Here is a 19,110-nt window from a genome sequence, read left to right as displayed (position 1 = left end):
CCTCCCCTCCACCCCAGTTGCAATTTCTGAGCAGTTCTGTCCAGGAGACTGTGCCCAGGTTATGACGACTAATCCCAAGCCGAACAAAGCATTAAAGGTAAGGGGGAGATGAGCTATGTCTGATTTAAGAAAAGGCTAGGCAGATTCACAGAGAGCAGATCACAGTAGCTAAACAAAACCTCCATGTGCAGAGGCAGTGTACCTCTGAGAATCATATGCTGGGGATTGAAAACAGAAGACCGTGCTGCTTAAAGAGTTTCCAGAGACCTCTGGTCGCCTGAGTTAGGCTTGGTACAGCAGGGCTCTGTATTAAATAATTTTTGCACTGATGAGTCTCCTAAATTAGCCTTATATTTAGCTGTTGTTAAGATTTATTTATTTATTTACCTAAAATATATATATAGATCCCACTTGCTTTATGGTCAATTGGTCACAAAGTGGCTTATATAAATTTAAAACCGAGCACGATATCACATCTGCTTCAAAAGACAAAGAAAAGGAAGACACAATCTTCACTCGAAGGCACAATGAAGCCAGTGTAGGGTCAGGGCCTTCCTCACGTCCTGACTGAAGCCTGTCCCGTTGCCCATTATCTCCCCTGACTCTACTGAGGCTATAGAGCTTTGCTGGGTTTTTTTTCTTCCAGAAAAGACTTAGGCAACACTCTTTTAAAAAAAACTCTTACTGCATTTGAACAATATTTTTTATCTAGGCTGGAGCTAAGCTAAAGTTCCATATCATGTGGGGGGATTTTTGGGAAATTGCATATATTATTGGATCCTGACATCTCCAGTTAGAAGGATTTGGGGTCTCGGGGCTGGGAAATGCCTTTGAGCCATCAGGAATTGCTGTATCTAGTCTTGGCTATATGGACCAAGGGCCCAACTCTTTGTAAGGCAGCTTCATACATTCAAGTCTAGTAGCAGGTTTCCTGATAGCCTAATATGGCCTCAGATGTCCCTGCATAATCACCTGAACTGCCTTTTTATCCCTGGGGAGGAGAAGGGCGGAAAGCCATGATCGAACAACATCCTGAGGTTGATGTGTCCTCTGGGAAGGAAGGAACTGCTCTGTCAGTTCCTGACTGTAAGAGAACTCTTTCATCTTAAAAAGGTCTGAAAATTTCTTACGGTCTGCTCAGGCTTACATAAATTTGCAGTCGCCACATGCACAATAGGAGTAACTCTCTTTTTCACAAGTATCTTTCTCAGCTACTGCTAATCCCTTGTTCTGCCTGTACGTAAAGATTCTATCAGGGTGGTATTGTGCTAGGATAGAGTAATTCTGCATAGGATTGTGCTACAAGCCAGCTATTTAACGCTATGCTACCTTGGCCTTTAAAAAAACCAAAACACTTCAATTTCTTGTTCAGGATTTCTGTCCTCCCATCTTTTGGACCTCCAAGCATGATGTTATTATGGAGTGCTCTAGCAGAGATGATCCACTCTTGCCTGTTCCCTTATGTCATGTGATTAGGAGTTGTGCCTAACATCCCAGGCTCAAAGGTGGCTCTGTTGCTTGAGGCATGGCAGCCAGTTGTCCATTTGCTAAGGATTGTCTCGATCCAGATCTGTTCAGAGCTTAGTGGTAGGGCAGCAAGGTTACACAGTGGTTTGCCTCTGCCATCACCTCTGTGACGTTGGTATCTACAGGTTAAGGAGGAGTCAGGAGAGAATGCCCCAGTGCTGAGCGATGATGAACTTGTGTCGATGTCTGTGCGGGAGCTGAACCAGCATTTGAGGGGCCTCACAAAAGAGGAGGTTATCCGCCTGAAGCAGCGGCGGCGCACACTCAAGAACCGGGGCTACGCTGCCAGCTGCCGGATCAAGCGCGTGACCCAGAAGGAGGAGCTGGAGAGGCAGCGGGTTGAGTTGCAGCAGGAGGTCGAGAAACTCGCACGAGAAAACAGCAGCATGAAAATCGAGCTGGATGCCCTGCGCTCAAAGTACGAGGCACTGCAGACCTTTGCCCGCACGGTTGCTCGGGGCCCGATCACTTCAGCCAAAGTTGCCACCACGAGCGTCATCACCATAGTGAAATCAGCAGAAATCTCTTCCAGTTCAGTGCCATTTTCAGCAGCGTCCTAGTGTCTGGGGTGAGCAAAGTAGCTGCCTTTTGGGATGGGAGGTTGGGATGCTGTCCACTGCTGAAGAATGTACATCTTCAAGGATTGGTGTCCTGGAATCCAACTTTTCCAAAACCACGAAGTGGAATATGAAACAGCTGCTCTCCTGTGGACCTAGAATTCTGTGAACCTTTGTGGTCAAGATTGGAATTCCCAATTTGTTGCTCTCAAGAGATCTTGCTCAACTCCTTCCTACATCTTCTTCAGGTCCCTGGTAGCTTCCCAATGGGAGAAGATGTCATAGCGTCCTCTGGAGTATTGTTGAATTCAGCTAAAACCACCAAGAAATGAATGACCTGGCAGAATCAATGGGCAACATGAACAAACAAGAATGGCATCTTCCTCCCTTGGGAAAATATAGTAACAAGTTTGACCCATCACAGGCGCCTTTATTTCCATCTCTGGGTGGGCATGCTTGGCTCTGGAACAGCATGTGCGAGAGTTCGTCAGAATGTTGTAGGATAGGGGTTTTGTCTATTGAAATCTGGAAACCCTTCACGGGTTAGTATCTACCCTGGTTACCAAGTGCTGTGTGTTTTCTTGTGTGGTCTAGCACAATGGAAGGGGTATCTCTAGTGCAAATCCTCCCATCTGCTGCTTTCCCGTTATGTGCCTGTGAAGTGGGTGTCTTTTATGTAGTTTTACTGCTTCCAAAACAATTCTTGCTCCCAGTAAGAACAATTTAATCCCAATCTCCATAATGCTGCAAAGAAGAGGAAATGAGAAGCTACTAAGGAGAGTAGGATATGGTGATGATGAGTAGGTTGAGCCAAGACTGAAATTCAGGAAAGGGGAACCATTAAGTTTGGGGTCAGTGCGGTATAAAGGGGTGCTCTGACATGGCATACGTTAAGGGCTGAGAAAAATGTAGACACGAAGGAAGCTGGAAAGTTGTAAGGATGCCGCAGAAAGAATGTGAGTTTGACACATCGGTAGGACTTTGTGAGATCACTTTATAGTGCTCTTTATCTGCAAGAGATGATGCACAGTCAAGAGAGGTGTAAGAACAGAAAGTAACTGTCTTCGAGGAAGTGGCCTTGAGAGTTACAGAGGTCAAGGAAAGTTCCCATGAAGATACCCCTTAAAAACGAATGCATACAAAAACATCCCAAGAAATGCTTTCAGTGGTCCATGCAACATTTTTCAAGTAGTTGCAAAGTGGGGCACGAGAGGTTGGTTGTGCATATGTGACAGATAGGAGGAACTCGAGTTGGTTAGCTCAGTCAGTGGCAGAGAAAAGGGCAGTCAAAATGACTGTGTTTTGGGTCGGCCTGGGTTGGGTTGTTAGGAGGATGTTTAATGTGGAGAAAGTTAAGTTCTGTGTACTTGACAGAGAAAGGAGAGGGGACTGATGGTCAAAGTTAATTTGCCAATGAATGCTTCTGTGTTTGGGGGAGGGGCACGGGACTATCAGTGGAGGGTTGAGTTTAAATGGAAACAGCCTCCTGCAAGTTAGTTTGTGTTGTGTCTGAAAGACAAATCAGCTGTTTCTTTGGGATATTGTTGAATCCCAAGGGGTTGGGGGTTCTTTGAGAATCCCAAATTAAAGAGGAGCCCTAAAACAGATGAAAGGATTCTCCGCCTGGTGTACCTGATGCTGTGTTGTACCACTTCAGAGCAGAAGTGGGGGACTGAACGTTTGAGTGCTCTTTTCCTGGACTGCTACTTTGGTGCAGGTTTGGTGGTTGTTTTTTTAAGGTGGGGGAGCATTCAAATATTGGATCCCTTATTGGTATACAAGCACACATGCATCCATTTGTCTGTTTTAGTGCTCTGTTTTACAAGCTATCTGTCCCTTATGTGTGTGTAATGCAAACCTGAGTCTTGGACTCGAATGGGAGATGTCGCTGTTGATACCTGACCAGGTGGTGATCTAGAGCTCCGCTTGTGCTCCCAAGTAAGCACCGTGGATAAAAGGAACAGTGCAGAGTTCCTCTTGCTCCTTCCCCATCCCAGTTGGTTGCATGCTGCTAAGGAGGTCAATTGGGAACAGTATATGGTAGTGATTCTGCACACGTTGGATAATGCACTTCCAATCCTCTTTATAGATCATTTGGAACAGATTTTCTTGTGTGCAGAACAAAAAATCCACTTCAAACGATTGATAAAGTGCATTGAAAGTGCATTATCCAACGTGTGCTAGAACTCTGTTTGATGCTCCATTGCAACATCACGGATGTTGGTAAGTGGAAGCCCAGGATTTGCTCTATTACTGGACCGATGGGGTAGCCCTGCTGAAAGTTGGGTGTGTGTCTAGAAGAGTTCCTTTACCACCATTAGTATGTGCAACTTGTCCTATCATAGAAATACTGTCTCAAGCACTTCAGTAATGTGGGCTACTGCTAACAAACCATTGTCAACGTCAGATCATGTATGAATTCTTAGCTAGAATTGAGCACTTATGATATACTTGAGAAAAAGAAACCCAACCCAACAGTCATCCATATATGACAGCTTCATGCCTAACAATTACTTTGGTGGCAAAAGGCTTGAACAACATTTTAGGATTACCTCACTTTCTTTCCAGCCTTTTAATGTAACCTTTTAGATGGCAAGTTAATTTCTTGCATTCTCCTCCCCTTTCCATTTCTGACTCCCTTGGCAAATGCTGAGGAAGAAAAAAAGATACTATATCAATCTATGTATGTAACTACTATTTCCTCATTAATATATTTTGGAAAATCCCCAGATCTCTGCAAGTTTCCTTCAAGCAGACTGGGGAAGGGGTTAGATTCCTTGCACTGTTAGGAGCTTTCAAAAACAAATAGATATGGCTGCTGGGGGATGCTCGAATGCTTCCATTTCTTCTCCACCTCTGAGATCGCTCTGCTCTTGAACATGAAACCACACCTCCACCTCAGTCCAGGGCTATCTCATAGCTTCAACCCTGAAAAATGAGTGAGGGTGGAGTTAACCCTGGTTTCATCAAAGAAGGGCTAGAATAGACGCTTCCGGCTGCAGGTTGAAAGTTGCTATATGCAGAGCAGGAGTGGAATTGCAATAAGAGCTGCTTTACCCACCCACACCTCTCTCTAAGGGGCCCTTGCCTTGGCAATGGGCACTTTCTTTCCAGTTGGTACCCAGTTTTCAGTGCTGGAGTTCCATTGACATATGCTCAGCTTTTCTTTTCTCCGCATTTCATGGGGTTTCCTTTTGGTGAGAATAAGATAGGAAACAGGGCCCGTGACATAACCAAACAATAACTTGACTTTAAATAAAAATGTTAGGAGACACTTGCATGACAACTGTGAATCCACTGAAATCTTTGTGAGGATTTTCATTGCATTTGCAAAGGTACTGTGGTGAAGCTATGACTTGATAGTCGTTGCAAGCTCGGTCCGTTGCTAGAAGCCACCCCTGAAGCTCCCTAGGAGTGTCCCGTGCCTCCTTCCCCAAAGTGAGCCCCGGGCCTTTTTTTTGCACTTCCTTCCCTGTGGCTGCCTTCAGACCAGTCTCCACTGCTGTATCCCTTAAGTATACTAAACATGTCTGAATGTTCACATGCATCTCTCCTAAAGAAATGCAGAGACTGACGTTGGAAAGGTTAGGGTTGCGCTGCCCCACAACTTGACCAATCTAGGGGAAATTTTCTCTTGACTAGGCGGTAATCTCTATGGGGCAGTTGTAGTCCATCTGGGGCAGCTTTTATGGGGTAAACAGTAAAAAAAAAATGGAACCTGTACCTTCACAGTTCATTTAGGAGCAAAAACAAAAATTAAAAACTGTTGATACCATAACCATGGTAGGTAATCCATATTGGATATCAGTTTAAGGACCACATGAAACTATTTGAGAGAGAGACATATAAATAAATATATATAATATATAATATATATATATATATATATAATACATAATTATATATACGTTTTATCATACTGATCTTTTGTAAGAGATTCTGTTTTTAAGTTTGACAATAACAAGTTTTATTTTTTAAAAAATCATACCTGCTCTGAATGGGACGAGGGGAGGACCCGTTCTTTGAGGGCCACGGGGGAGTTGGGATGGTGGTTGGAGGAAGGGTCCTGAAAGCTATTTTTTTCCTCCCCTTGTTCCCGTGTCCTTGGCCTCTTTGCCAGCTGAGGCACCTCTTCCCAAGGGCGCAAGGTCACCATCAAAGCTTATCTGATCCCACAGACTTGAAGAATGGGGCCTTCTGAAGAGCAGGTTGCATTACGAGTCATGGAAGGAGCCGTCCGAGGAGTCCTTTTCCTCCATAAGCCTTCCTTCTGTGCAACAGTGCCAGTTCCTTTAAGGATGCTTCCCATTTTACACAAAAGTTCTTGCATGTAGCAAGTAAAATGCCGCCACCCCCCCCCCCCCGGGCCATCATGGCTATGGCTGCGTGGTAGGGTTTTGGGGGTGCATGTTTCCACAAAAGAAGAAGAAAGTGCAAGTGAAACGTGATTGGCACACTGCAGATTGTGTTGGCTGATTTTTGACCGGCTCTTGAAATGTACCTTCTTGCATTCAGCTTGTCATCTTAATTGCAGTGTATTCTACCTACCTTCGGGTTCATTCCTCCACCTTCAGTATTGGGGTTTGGAGGTGGGGAGGGGATGTTTTCAAGACACAGTACAGCTGTATCCCAGCTCCTCTTCATTTTAACGGGATTTCCAACAGACTCCCCTGGAGTGTTGTGGATAATGGGTCTGACCATTCCATTCAGCTCTGGAAAGTCCCAAATCCAGTACACAAGTTGGCCACAACACCTTATTGCAAGACCACTGTTTCAGGTTGTTAAGGGCTGAATCCAGGCTAGATTTTCATCATTAGGACAGAATGTTACCGCTTCCTCCCTCCCACAGTGACCCACTGATCTCTGGGAAACATTGCTCCTGTGGATACGGAGCTCTGAGGAATGACATGGGAGGGGAGGGGTCAAGCCGTGTAAATTGCTCGTGCAGTTTGGCTCTAACCTTAATGATCCAGCATTGTCTCCCATTTCCTCTGCTGCCCTTCCCGGCTCTGGAAGGTGGTACTGGCCATTCAGAAGGCTGTGCACACATTCCCATGCATTGAATGTTATGGCCATATTGGTCATGCCATGCCTTTGGGGGTTGTGGTGCTGACTTCTCCCCCCCCCCCCCACTGGACTTTCCACCTTATACTGAGATTGTTTGAAAAAGGCCGGTACTACATTTGGGTGGGAAGTGGAGGCCGCAGGCTGCCAGTTGGACCTGTCCAGTCTGTGCGGTGGCTGAGGCAAGACCACCTGCCCCTCAGCAGACAAAGCTTAAGAACAGGTTTGTTTCACACTTTACTCAAGGTAAGATGGTAGCTTTTAGGTTGTGCCATTTTCAGACAGCAAGGGGTGTCATTTTGATTTTTTTGATTTTTTTAAAACTCACTGTATTGTTTGTACACCAGAAGGCCTTGCTTAACTTTTCTCCCTCGTGTTTTGTTTTAGTAGATGTTTTTAAGGAGAGGGGGTTTTTGTGGGGGGGGGGGGGGAATTGTCACCACACTCAGAAGCGGTACCATCTCGATCCACTTAATGCTCGGTATAACTCTTAGATTTTGCCAGGCCCAGGTGTTTGAGCATTTAGGCTTGCAATTAAAGAGGGGAGTGTGAGAGAGAGAATAGCAATGACACTGGAAAACAAATAGCCAGAGACAACTGTGGTTGGGCTTGTTACTGGAAGAAGACGAAGGGATTTAGGCTACTGATGCACTCAAAGCCTAAAGGGGTAATGAATATCCCCCCCCCCAATCATTTATACTAAGTTTTCCTCTTTTTAAAAAGCTAAAAACATTATTTCTGTAATATTCCCCCCCACCCAGTTCAGTTTGTTGGAATGCATTTCCACTGATGGCAAATCTGACAGGTATCCTCCCTGCATCCTCCAAACCAATGACACAAGTCTGTTTGTCATTTTTTTAAAAATAACCCTGTTCATTCTGTCTTCTGTGGTTCACTCAATAATTTCATTGTAATATTTATTTTTGTGCTGCTTTTTTATTATGAAATAAATTATTGATATATCAAGTAACGTGGGGTGCCTGTTTTGTAAGGGGTATACACTTGGTGTGTGTGCGTGTGTGTGTGTGCGCGCGTGCGTGCGTGTGTCCCACCTACTTTGCTCTTTTGACAAAAACCACAATGTTAATTTATTGCTGTAAATGGTATGCTGCAATGCCTTTTATTTTGTACCTTTCCAATAAAGCATTTTCTGGTTTCAGATTTGCCCGGGTCCATGAATCTGTGTTTAGAGCTTGTGTCCATACTGTGCTGTGTGTGGGTGGAGGTGGAACACTTAGCATAGGGGTCAGCATCAGGTGGATTGGGGCCCTGAATATGGCTTCCTGCAGGGTAGCGTTGCCCTCCTTTCATTCGAGAGCATGTTACCTTAAATAATTTTCAGTGTCTCCTTTCTACTATCCACACCGATGATATCTTCCAATGCATACTAAGAGAGTACATTTAAAAACAGCAATTATGCCTACTGAACTGGATAGAATAATCAAGGCAGGGTGTGCCAAAAGCCTGAGGAAACCATCTTCATGGAATGCTAGCACTGGCACTAACTTAAATACCTTGCTAGGATATTCAAAAGGCAGGTGTCACGATAGAAAGAGCTCTTTTCTTGGGTGCCACTCATGAAGCATGGACTTCAACCACCCAAGATCTACATGGATGGAATAGTAGCTGTAGGACATCTAAGACGTCTACGTTGAGGAGAGGTAAGAGATGGGGTTCATAGCTTATTCTTAAATGCTCCCTCTTGCTGATTGGGACCCTAAAATTCAGTGGGAGGAGACAAAAGACTTTTCAAGCTACTGCCTCCCCCTCCTTTACCAACTTCCCCTCACCCACTTCAAGCAAGTCTCTCTTTTATTTCTCTCGCCTGCTAAGCGTAGCAGGCTCAGAGATGCCCAAAAGCATCCCTGCCAGGACCCCAGGCACCACCGCTTTCCATAAAAGATTGGTTTTGTGTGTAAAATTTTGATGTGCGCCAGTGAGTGTTTCAAGTCACGAGCTACCGCCACATCGTCTGCCCTCACCCAACGCACACAAAGCCTTCCCTTTCCACATTTTGCCAGCAGTGGGTTTCAGACAGTCACATGGAAACCCTCAGAAGTTTCTTTTAGGTATTCCTCGCAGAAAACGCTGAGGATGTGATGGGGAAGCAACCTGAAAGTGATGCCGGGCTAACTGATCTCCCTCTGGTGGACAAAGACAGGACATCAACATATCTGAACGCAATCCCTTCTGAAGGGGATTGCCAGTCTAGAACACTTCCCCACATCCTCTGTGACAAAGAGCAGCAACTTAGGGCTCTGTGAGCATACAGAGGGGGTACTTCACCCCCATGAGCTAGAAGGGGGGGGCAGAGGCCCGACAAGGCAGGGGGGGCAGAGGCTGGTGGAGGGACTCATAGCTGCCCTAGCTGGAACTGTCATTCATGATTGACAGAAGAGAGCCTGAATGAGTACACAGAGCTAAACTTGACCAGCTGCAATCGAAATTTCAACAAAGCCAGCAAAACATTGCAGCTGCCGAAATCTCACTGGAGAAAAAGTCAGAGAGTCCAAATTTTATGCTACTATCAATAATGTTGTCTGATTTCAATGATGCAAATATTTACTTCATTTATAGTCCACTGTTCTCCTCAATGCGAACCCAAAGCAGCTTACATCATTCTCCTCTTCCCCCCTTGTATCCTCACAACAACCCTGGGAGGAAGGTTAGGCCAAGAGAGACTGACTGGCTCAGGGTTATCCAACAAGCTTCCATGGCAAGAGTGTGGATTTGAACCTGGCTCTTCCAGAGCCTAGTCCAGCACTCTAAATCCCTGTGCCGTCCTTGCTCTTACTCTAAATTCTGATATCATTTGGTTCTTTAAAGGTAGTCAGCCGTGGTTGTGCAATATACAGGGATGGCCTAACTCAGTGCAGAAAGGGGTTGGAACTAGCCTACCATGACTAAGAGAAGGTAACTAGCTGTGGTGTGGGAGGCCACCAGTTCAATTCACCTCTGGGTTTCAAAGCACCGTGTGATCTCGATGTCAGGAGTACTTTGAAAGCCTGAACCATACCACTACCTTAATACGCGTGTTCTAAAAGTAACCTCAGCTGATATGCTGAGCATAAAGCAACTGCAGTCTAAAATAGCTCTGCCTGCGCTCGTAACTAGGATAGTGCAACGTGCAGATGTTGGGATCAAAGGGAAGGCATTGCCTTTCAGGGCCCAGCAAACATCTGGATAACCACTGCTCACTGTAAAGGGCTGGATTTGATGGATCTGTCTGAACAGCCAAGATGACTCTTATTTTACTGTCAGACACGGAGTTAATGCTACCATTCTCAGTTTGCACAAGTTTAGGTGCCATCAAGTCACAGCCAACTTATGGCAACCCCAGCAGAGGTGGTTTGCCAGTGCCTTCCTCTGCAGAGTCTTCCTTAGTGGTTGCCCATCCAAGTACAGACACTGCTGAGCTTCCGAAATTGGGCTATACTACGCCACCTTCCTTCCCATCCTCAGCTTCCCCATACTGAAAGTAATAGTACCACCAAAAAGTGGTACTTATTAACTAGTAAGTTTTCTGTACAAGTGAAGTTAAGCGTAATGGTTGGATCCCACAGCTACTAAGTATTCTGACAATACAAAGGAGAGATATGTATCCTGCCCTGCACTGTTTAGAGGAAGGGCAGGATCAAAATGCAATCGATAGAATATATGGGTATATGAAACAGCATTAGAAATGTTTTATTAGAAAAAAAAACTTTAATAAATAAGATTTTGGAAAATGTATAAGTTTCACACTTTTTATACTCCTGGTAGTTGCCACCGCAGTATTTCTGCATTCCTTTATCACACCATGGAAAAATCCATACTCTTCCCAAAGCTGACAAACTTTCCAGCGATGTTCAGGCTATGATAAGTTACCACACAAAACAAAACTGTGGGAGGAGGAAGAGGGGAGGGAGGCACTCCCTCCCGTAATTCCCAGCTGAGCACCAAAGCACCTCTTGTGCTTTTAACAAACAAGAAGTCTTCCCCCTCCCCCCCCCAGCTCTCTCAGCGGGGTAGCAAAGCTCAGATTAGAGAGTGGACTGTCTTGCATTTGAGTAACCAGTTATTTTCAGTCTTGAGGTTGTCAACCATTGTAGAGGTTGTGGGAGGGTGACACTAGAATAGCAAGGAACTGAATTATGGACTTCTCCCTTGTGTCACAGGGTGCTTCTGGTAGTGTCAGAACAGATACTCGTTTCATATAGGTAGTGGTCACGCATGCACATGTGGCTGTGATCCAGTGAAGGGGGGGAATCACCCCACATAGAAATGCCATATACCTCCAAGCACCACCCTAAACAGAGTTGCACTAGTCTAAGCCAATCGACTTCAATGTATGTAGAAAGGTGAAACTCTGCTTAGGATAGCATCACCAGTGGGGAATTTGCCCCATTTCCCCACCTGTGCAATACAAAGTGATACGGGGGCATACAGCTGTACATACGGATGCCCAAGTTTCTGACCAGCTGTAAGAGTCCATAAGCCAGTTTCATAAAATTGGATGACTCTCGGTTTCAATGCCACCTCTTTCAATCACACACTCACACATGCACACACAAACAAGCAAGCAAACAAACACAGAGTTTTAGGTCTTTCCTTTGGCATCCAAAACAGAATTGCAACATTGAGAAGCTTCCTCAGATAGCTTCCAGTTGCTCTCCTGGGGGAATGGGTCCACCTTTTTAAGTAGCAAAGGATGCCCTTTGAAGAGGAGGAGCCAGCTACTGCTGCCTTGCTCTTCCTCAATTCCATTCCAACATAATGGGACAGATCCCACAACTGGCTCAGTCCCACTGGAAGCTGTGTCCCTTTCCTACCAACAGTGCTTAAGTCACACTTATCAGGTTGGGTCCACTGTTTTCTATCTGGTACATTTCTTTTAGAAAGAGGAGGTTAGATCTGGCCCATTCACCTGCGCTCTTTCCTTCTGCCCCACCACGTCTTTGTTCTCTCCCGGGGGTGGCAAACAGTCCAACGTACAATTCTCCCCCTATCTTTTGCTTCCACTTCAAAGCAAAAGGCCAGAGGTAGATGACGTGGTTTTGGCACCTCTGGAACGCAAGGCCATTTACTCCTCTCCTAGTACTAGTTTGCATCCTGCGAGCAGGAGAGAATGGCCCAAAGACCCACAGGCATAAATTAGGACCGGATATGACCCAATTTTGAGAAACGGGACTTTCAAGTACTCGATTTTTCCTGAGCAATAGCTGACTGAGTGAATAAGAGACCCCCTCAAGTTTCTCCATCTGTCAGTTCCTTTGAGGAGGTCCAATTATGGAGGGAGACAAGGGGGACTTGCCCCAAACCTTTGTTCCCTTGCCTCAGACATATCTTATAATTCATCATCTGAAAATATCAACACCCTCTTCTCAATGTTTTTGCTCTTCTTGATGTGCGGGCCATCAGCTTTGGGCTCCACGCTCCCATTTTGCGCAGGCTCACTGGTCTCTGCTTCCTTCATGGACTGCTGGGTGTAATGCTGATATGCCGGGGAGAAGTTGTGTATAGCATCCTGGACAATATCTTGGGGACTTATGGTCTCCTTCAGCCCACTGGAGATGCTCTGCATAGGGGCCAGGTTTACTGGAAAGAAGAAAGGAATCATGTCTGTGTGAACTCAAATTCAACATTCCTTCTATAAAAAAAGTAGTCGTGTGCGCACACAAATTCATTTGAATCTTATTTAACACATTGTTACCTTGCCTTTCTACACATGGGGACTCAAGGCAACTTTACAGAGACATCAGTAAAGGTAAAGGTAGTCCCCTGTGCAAGCACCGAGTCATTACTGACCCATGGGGGGACGCCGCACCACGACGTTTTCTTGGCAGACTTTTTACGGGGTGGGTTGCCATTGCATTCCCCAGTCATCTACACTTTACCCCCAGGAAACTGGGTACTCATTTTACCGACCTCAGAAGGATGGAAGGCTGAGTCAACCTTGAGCCAGCTACCTGAACCCAGCTTCCGCTGGGATTGAACTCAGGTCATGAGCAGAACTTGGGCTGCAGTACTGCAGCTTACCACTCTGCACCACGGGGCTCTTTACAGAGACACATGGTTTGATTTATAGTAACTAAGTATTAACTGCAGTCCCTTGCCTCAATCAGATCATAAAATAGGCAAAGCAAAGCAGACAGCCAACATGGTAGAGTGGTTAGTCCGACACTAGGATCTGGGAGATCCAGGTTCAAATTCTGCATGTGCCATGGAAGCTTGCTAGGTGACCTTAGGCCAATTATTCTCTACCAGAGGCTGTGGTTGTATGGAGAACAGAGACGAGGAGAATGATTCTGTAAGCCACATTGGGTCCCCACTGGAGAAAAGCAGGGTATAAATATTTCAATAAATTACTATTAAACAGCGTTTTATAAATACACTATTCAGCAGGCCAGCCCAGTTAACATGCCTTCCTTTTGCATGCTTAGTTGTCTTCAAAACCTTGCTGAAGAAATTTGGCTTCACAGAGTTACCTAAATGCCAGGAAAGTTGGAGATCATTTCTATCTACCCTTTTCACAGCCAGGGCTATGCACTCACAAGTTTATGGGGTCAGTTTAGAGGTTTTTAATTGTTGTTTTGTTTTAAACATAGCCTTTTCCTTAAAACTATGAGACCTCGAAACTTGGAAATAGGTAGATGGTATTACAAGAGATTCACAGATCGATGTAGGCTGGGGAAAGACTTCCATGCTCAAATGACTAGAAAATTCAGCACTTCAACCAGAGCTCCAAGTTCTTCTATTTGCCCCTTCCCTTCCTTAAAAAATTACAGTGAAGAGCCTAACCACCACTTGAATTACTCACATTTAATGCATCAACAAAAATTATGTTGGGTGTAGCACTGGAGAATCTGGCATTCAGAATCCTAACCATAAATTTGTCTTCACCTCTGAACAAACCTTGCCTGGAAAGAACACGAGACCATTTGAAGCACTGACAATTACCTGTTGAGTTTTCCTTTTTCTCCCTGTACACCTGACAGGTGAATGCGTACCGGAGGGCGATGGATGCAAATAGCATCTCAATGCAGATGATGAAGTTCTGGTAGCCAGCGGCTACCGTCCCAGCCCCCACTGCTTTCCCATCGATTATTTGAACCTCTGGGATCACCCCGCACTTTTCCAGGATAGCCAGTAACATCCCTACAGAAAAAGGAACAGTCCCAAAGTATTATTAATATTCAGGCATATCATGCGGCATCCAAAGCTTCTCAAACCTACAAACCTGAATTAGATCATTCCTGTTTAAACAAGTACCATTTTTCTGGGCCACCTGATGGTGCCAGAACATTTGTGGAAGGGCTATCAAGAATCGCTAGACAAAGATTTTTTCTGGGCCTCCTCTAACAACCCCCCAGTCCAAACCTCATAGGAACAAAGTCTCACAACTTGGCCAGCTCCATGACCCTTGGAATTTTGTCCCCTTATCCAGCCCTTCTCGGCAGCCCTGTTTAGTGACAATAGCCTGTTCCCAACAAGGAAAGGTTCAGGGGGAAAAACAAAGCCACACAGCTTAGCAAGAGTGCATGACAGAGGCCTATGAAACCATAGAGGGAAATTTTCTACTTCCAACGAGAATTCAGCATCAGTCAGTTAAGCTGATTGGCAAACAGAGGGCTGACCAGAAGAAGTGCCTCTTTTACACATGTAATTGACTTAAGGGATTTCGTTTGTCAGGACACAGATGGCTTTAAAAAGAAATGAAGAAACTGATTCACCATGAAAGTTAAAAATGCATTCTGTTCAGAGGCAACCTATTCCCCAGCTCTCAGATGCTGGGAAGCAAGGAATAGTACATGACTGCCTTGCCTATACTGCACTGCTTGTCAGCTCCCTAGAAGCATCAGGTGGCCTCTGTTGGACTACATTTTATTTAGGTATTTAAAACATTTTGTTAGGGAATTTTAGGGTGTCCCCTTTATTTCCAGTTAAAACAAATTGATCTGGACTGCTCAAAGCTTGTGAGAAAATCCTTCTTACACCCTATGTTTTGCATTTCTGTTCCTGCAATTGTTTTTATAACGTTAATACACAGAGGCCATGAAAAAAGGGCCTGGTGAGTTTGCTTCCACTATACACTGAAGGTTAAAAATGGTTTATATCCAGAGATATTCAGCTCTGGCCTTGGGTATGCTTTCCCAGTTAGGCAACTGCTGGGCAGGGGCAGGGCAGAGCAGAGTCACCTGGGCTCAGGAGCACATGGTCTGCAGCTGCTAGAGGAGGTAAGGGCTTTTTGCCTTTCTTGGCTGTGGTGGGTTAAGCTGAGAAGCTAAGGGTGGTCCTCTCTAGCTTTGGGGCTTTTTGTGTGTAGTTTTGTGTTGATTTGAGTGTAGTTTTGAGGCTGAGTGTGTTTGGGCTTGATTGTGTTTGAGGGTGAGTGTGTTTGTAAGGCTGCTGGGGGTTGCTGGAGTACAAGCCACACACCCCCTTTGTGCTCACCTCCTGTGCTTAGCAGGAAGTGACCTTTTGCATTGAAAAGGCAACTGCTGGGCAGGGGCGCGAGCCTTTGGCGCGAGCCGAAGGGCGAGAGCTAAAGGGCTCTTGGCCTGTGGCTCTTAGCCGGGGGATCATAGCCGTTTTCTTTCCTCTTAGTGTGTTATTCCTAAAACAGAATAATGAAGTCAGAATGCCAGCAGGGGGTTGGGGGCTTTCCAGTGTATTGCACTGAGTGTCACATGTATGACTATCTGCCTTCTGGTCAGAAGTCCTGGATGTGTGCTCGCTGCAAGGAGCTCCTGGTTCTCAGGGAACGAGTACGTACCCTTGAGGCCAAGGTGGCTGACCTGGAGAAGCGGAGACAGTTAGATAGGCACGAGGACAAGATTCTCAGGGACAGGACAGATGTGTCCCACTCTAAAAATGGCAGTGTTCTTGTTGTCAAGGAGAATGAGGATCTTGTGGAATCAGGGCACCGTATTGAGGATAAGGGGAACATGCCCTCAGAAGGGACCTCTTCTTCAGTTGGTGAGCAGGTTTCCTTTCGCATCAAGGAACCATCCCTGGGTGGGGCGGGAGGGAGGCTCTTGGTAGTTGGTGATTCGATCCTTAGACAAGTAGATAGCTGGGTGGCACAACCGCGTTCTGACCGTATGGTGACTTGCCTGCCTGGTGCGAAGGTAGCGGACATTACGCGTGTTATAGATAGGCTGGTAGATAGTGCTGGGGAAGAGTCAGCGGTCGTGGTCCATGTTGGAACCAACGATGTTGGGAAATGCAGTCGTGAGGTCTTGGAACAAAAATTTAGGCTGTTAGGCAGGAGACTCAAGGCCAGGACCTCCAAGGTAGCCTTCTCAGAAGTGCTACCTGTTCCACGCGCAGGGCCAGAGAGACAAACGCAGATCAGGAGTCTCAATGCGTGGATGAGACGATGGTGTAGGGAGGAAGGGTTCAAGTTTGTTAGGCACTGGGATTCTTTTTGGGACAAGCGGGAGCTGTACAAGAGAGACGGTCTCCACTTGTCCCGAGAAGGAACCCGGCTGCTGGCACTTAAAATCAAAAAGGTGGCAGAGCAGTTTTTAAACTAAATGCTAGGGGAAAGCCGACAAGAGATAAAGTGTCTCTGGTTCAGGATGGTTCATCTCAGAGAGATGAAGGGCTAGGTATAACACTTCTACAGGGAGATAGATTAGAGTTGTCAACTGAGATGGAGACAAACAGTGCAGATGACCTAACTACGTCTCGAGGCAAAGTGTGCCGGGGAAGTTACAGGTGTTTATATACAAATGCTAGAAGCGTCCGAGGTAAAATTGGGGAGCTGGAATGTTTAGTGTTGGGCGAATCCATAGACATTGTGGGCATATCAGAAACTTGGTGGGATGAGGAAAATCAGTGGGACACGGTGATTCCTGGATATAAATTATATCGGAAGGATAGGGAGGGAAGGGTTGGTGGTGGGGTGGCTCTATATGTCAGAGAAGGTATACATTCCAGTAAGATTGAGAAGGTAACTGAATTAGATTCGCTTCTGGAAATGCTATGGGTTGAAATTACGGGCCCAAATGGAAACTTAACTGTGGGAGTTTGTTATCGCCCTCCAGATCAGAAAATAGAGGAGGATTATAAAATGATGACAGGATTAAAGATGGCTGCTAAACAAAAAAAACTGTGTTGTAATGGGTGATTTTAACTACCCACACATTGACTGGGCCAATGGGTGTTCGAATCGGGGGAGAGAAAGTGAGTTTCTAGACTGTCTCAATGACTGTGCTATGGAACAGATGGTTACAGAACCTACTAGGGGAGAGGTGATCCTGGATTTGGTCCTCAGTAATGCTGAAGACCTGGTGAGAGATGTAAATGTGATTGCACCACTTGGGAACAGTGACCATAATGTTATTGAGTACAACATATGTATAAATAGGAAATTGCCAAATAAGACCAACACAGCCATGTTTAACTTCAAAAGGGGTAACTTTTCTGAGATGAGGGGGTACGTGAAGAAGAAACTGAAAGGGAAAGTAAAAAAGGTCAAAACACTTGGGGAATCTTGGAGACTATTTAAAACTACAATCCTGGAAGCTCAAATTAAATATATACCGCTGGTTAGGAAAGGCACAAATAGGTTTAGGAAAAGGCCAGCATGGTTAACAAGCAATGTAATAGAAGCTGTAAAAGGTAAAAAGGATTCTTTTAGGCAGTGGAAAACTAGTCGGAGTGAGGTTGATAAAAAGGAGCATAAGCTGTGGCAAAAAAAGTGCAAGTCTGTGATCAGACAGGCAAAAAGGGAATATGAGGAGCATATTGCAAAGAACATAAAGAAAAACAATAAACAATTCTTTAAATATATTAGAAGTAGGAAACCAGCTAGGGAAGCCGTGGGGCCCTTGGATGACCAAGGCGTAAAAGGATTACTAAAGGGTGATAGGGAAATGGCCGAGAAGCTGAATGCGTTCTTTGCTTCTGTCTTCACTGTGGAAGATAAGAAGTGCATGCCCACTCCGGAAGCACTGACTTTGGGAGGGGTTTTGAAAGACCTGAGTCACATTGAGGTGACGAGAGAGGAGGTTATGCGACTGCTAGATAATTTAAAAACTGATAAATCACCGGGCCCAGATGGCATACATCCAAGAGTTCTGAAAGAACTCAAGTGTGAACTTGTAGATCTCCTCACAAAAATATGTAATCTGTCATTAAACTCTGCATCTGTTCCTGAGGACTGGAAGGTAGCTAATGTTGTCCCCATCTTTAAAAAAGGTTCCAGGGGAGATCCGGGAAATTACAGGCCAGTCAGCCTGACGTCAATACCGGGTAAGTTGGTGGAAACTATTATCAAAAATAAAATTAGTGGGCACATTGATGACCAAAAGCTGATGAGGAAAACTCAGCATGGGTTCTGTAAGGGAAGATCTTGTCTCACCAATCTGTTAGAGTTCTTTGAGGGAGTGAACAAACAAGTGGACAAGGGAGACCCGATAGATATTGTTTATCTTGACTTCCAGAAAGCTTTTGACAAAGTTCCTCATCAAAGGCTCCTAAGTAAGCTCAGTAGCTATGGGATAAAGGGCCAAGTCCTCTTGTGGATCGAAAACTGGCTAATTAATAGGAAACAGAGAGTGAGCATACACGGGCACTTCTCACAGTGGAGGGTGGTGAGCAGTGGGGTGCCACAGGGGTCGGTATTGGGTCCAATGCTTTTTAACTTGTTTATTAATGATTTGGAATTGGGATTAAGCAGTGAAGTGGCTAAATTTGCAGATGACACGAAATTGTTCAGGGTGGTGAAAGCCAGAGAGGATTGTGAGGCACTCCAAAGGGATCTGTCGAGGCTAGAAGAGTGGGCATCCATGTGGCAAATGAGGTTCAATGTAGCCAAGTGCAAAGTAATGCACATTGGAACCAAAAATCCAAAATATAAATACAAGTTGATGGGGTCTGAACTGGCGGAGACTGACCAAGAGAGAGATCTTGGAGTCATGATAGATAACTCACTAAAAACGTCAGCACAGTGTGCGACTGCCATAAAAAAAGC

General features: G+C 45.3%; 2 protein-coding genes across 4 annotated transcripts in view; one reads left to right on the top strand and one right to left on the bottom strand.

Moving 5' to 3' along the window:
* MAFK (MAF bZIP transcription factor K) overlaps positions 1-8,286 on the top strand; it is a 36,781-nt gene extending 28,495 nt beyond the window's left edge. For both annotated transcript variants that reach the window (XM_054993435.1, XM_054993434.1), the window contains exons 2-3: positions 18-97; positions 1,653-8,286. In XM_054993435.1, coding sequence (XP_054849410.1) covers positions 62-97; positions 1,653-2,087 — 471 coding nt within the window. In that variant the 5' untranslated portion in view covers positions 18-61 and the 3' untranslated portion in view covers positions 2,088-8,286. The remainder of the gene's footprint in view (positions 1-17; positions 98-1,652) is intronic.
* A 2,533-nt stretch (positions 8,287-10,819) lies between these two features.
* Positions 10,820-19,110, bottom strand: part of TMEM184A (transmembrane protein 184A) — a 30,724-nt gene continuing 22,433 nt past the window's right edge. For both annotated transcript variants that reach the window (XM_054993433.1, XM_054993432.1), the window contains exons 8-9: positions 14,088-14,285; positions 10,820-12,725 (exon numbers count right to left, since the gene is read on the bottom strand). In XM_054993433.1, coding sequence (XP_054849408.1) covers positions 12,475-12,725; positions 14,088-14,285 — 449 coding nt within the window. In that variant the 3' untranslated portion in view covers positions 10,820-12,474. The remainder of the gene's footprint in view (positions 12,726-14,087; positions 14,286-19,110) is intronic.

The sequence above is a fragment of the Eublepharis macularius genome, chromosome 12 (genome assembly GCF_028583425.1).
Source record: "Eublepharis macularius isolate TG4126 chromosome 12, MPM_Emac_v1.0, whole genome shotgun sequence".
Taxonomy (NCBI): Eukaryota; Metazoa; Chordata; class Lepidosauria; order Squamata; family Eublepharidae; genus Eublepharis; species Eublepharis macularius.
The sequence above is the reverse complement of the archived record's forward strand: the minus strand, read 5'-3'. Positions and strand labels throughout refer to the sequence as shown.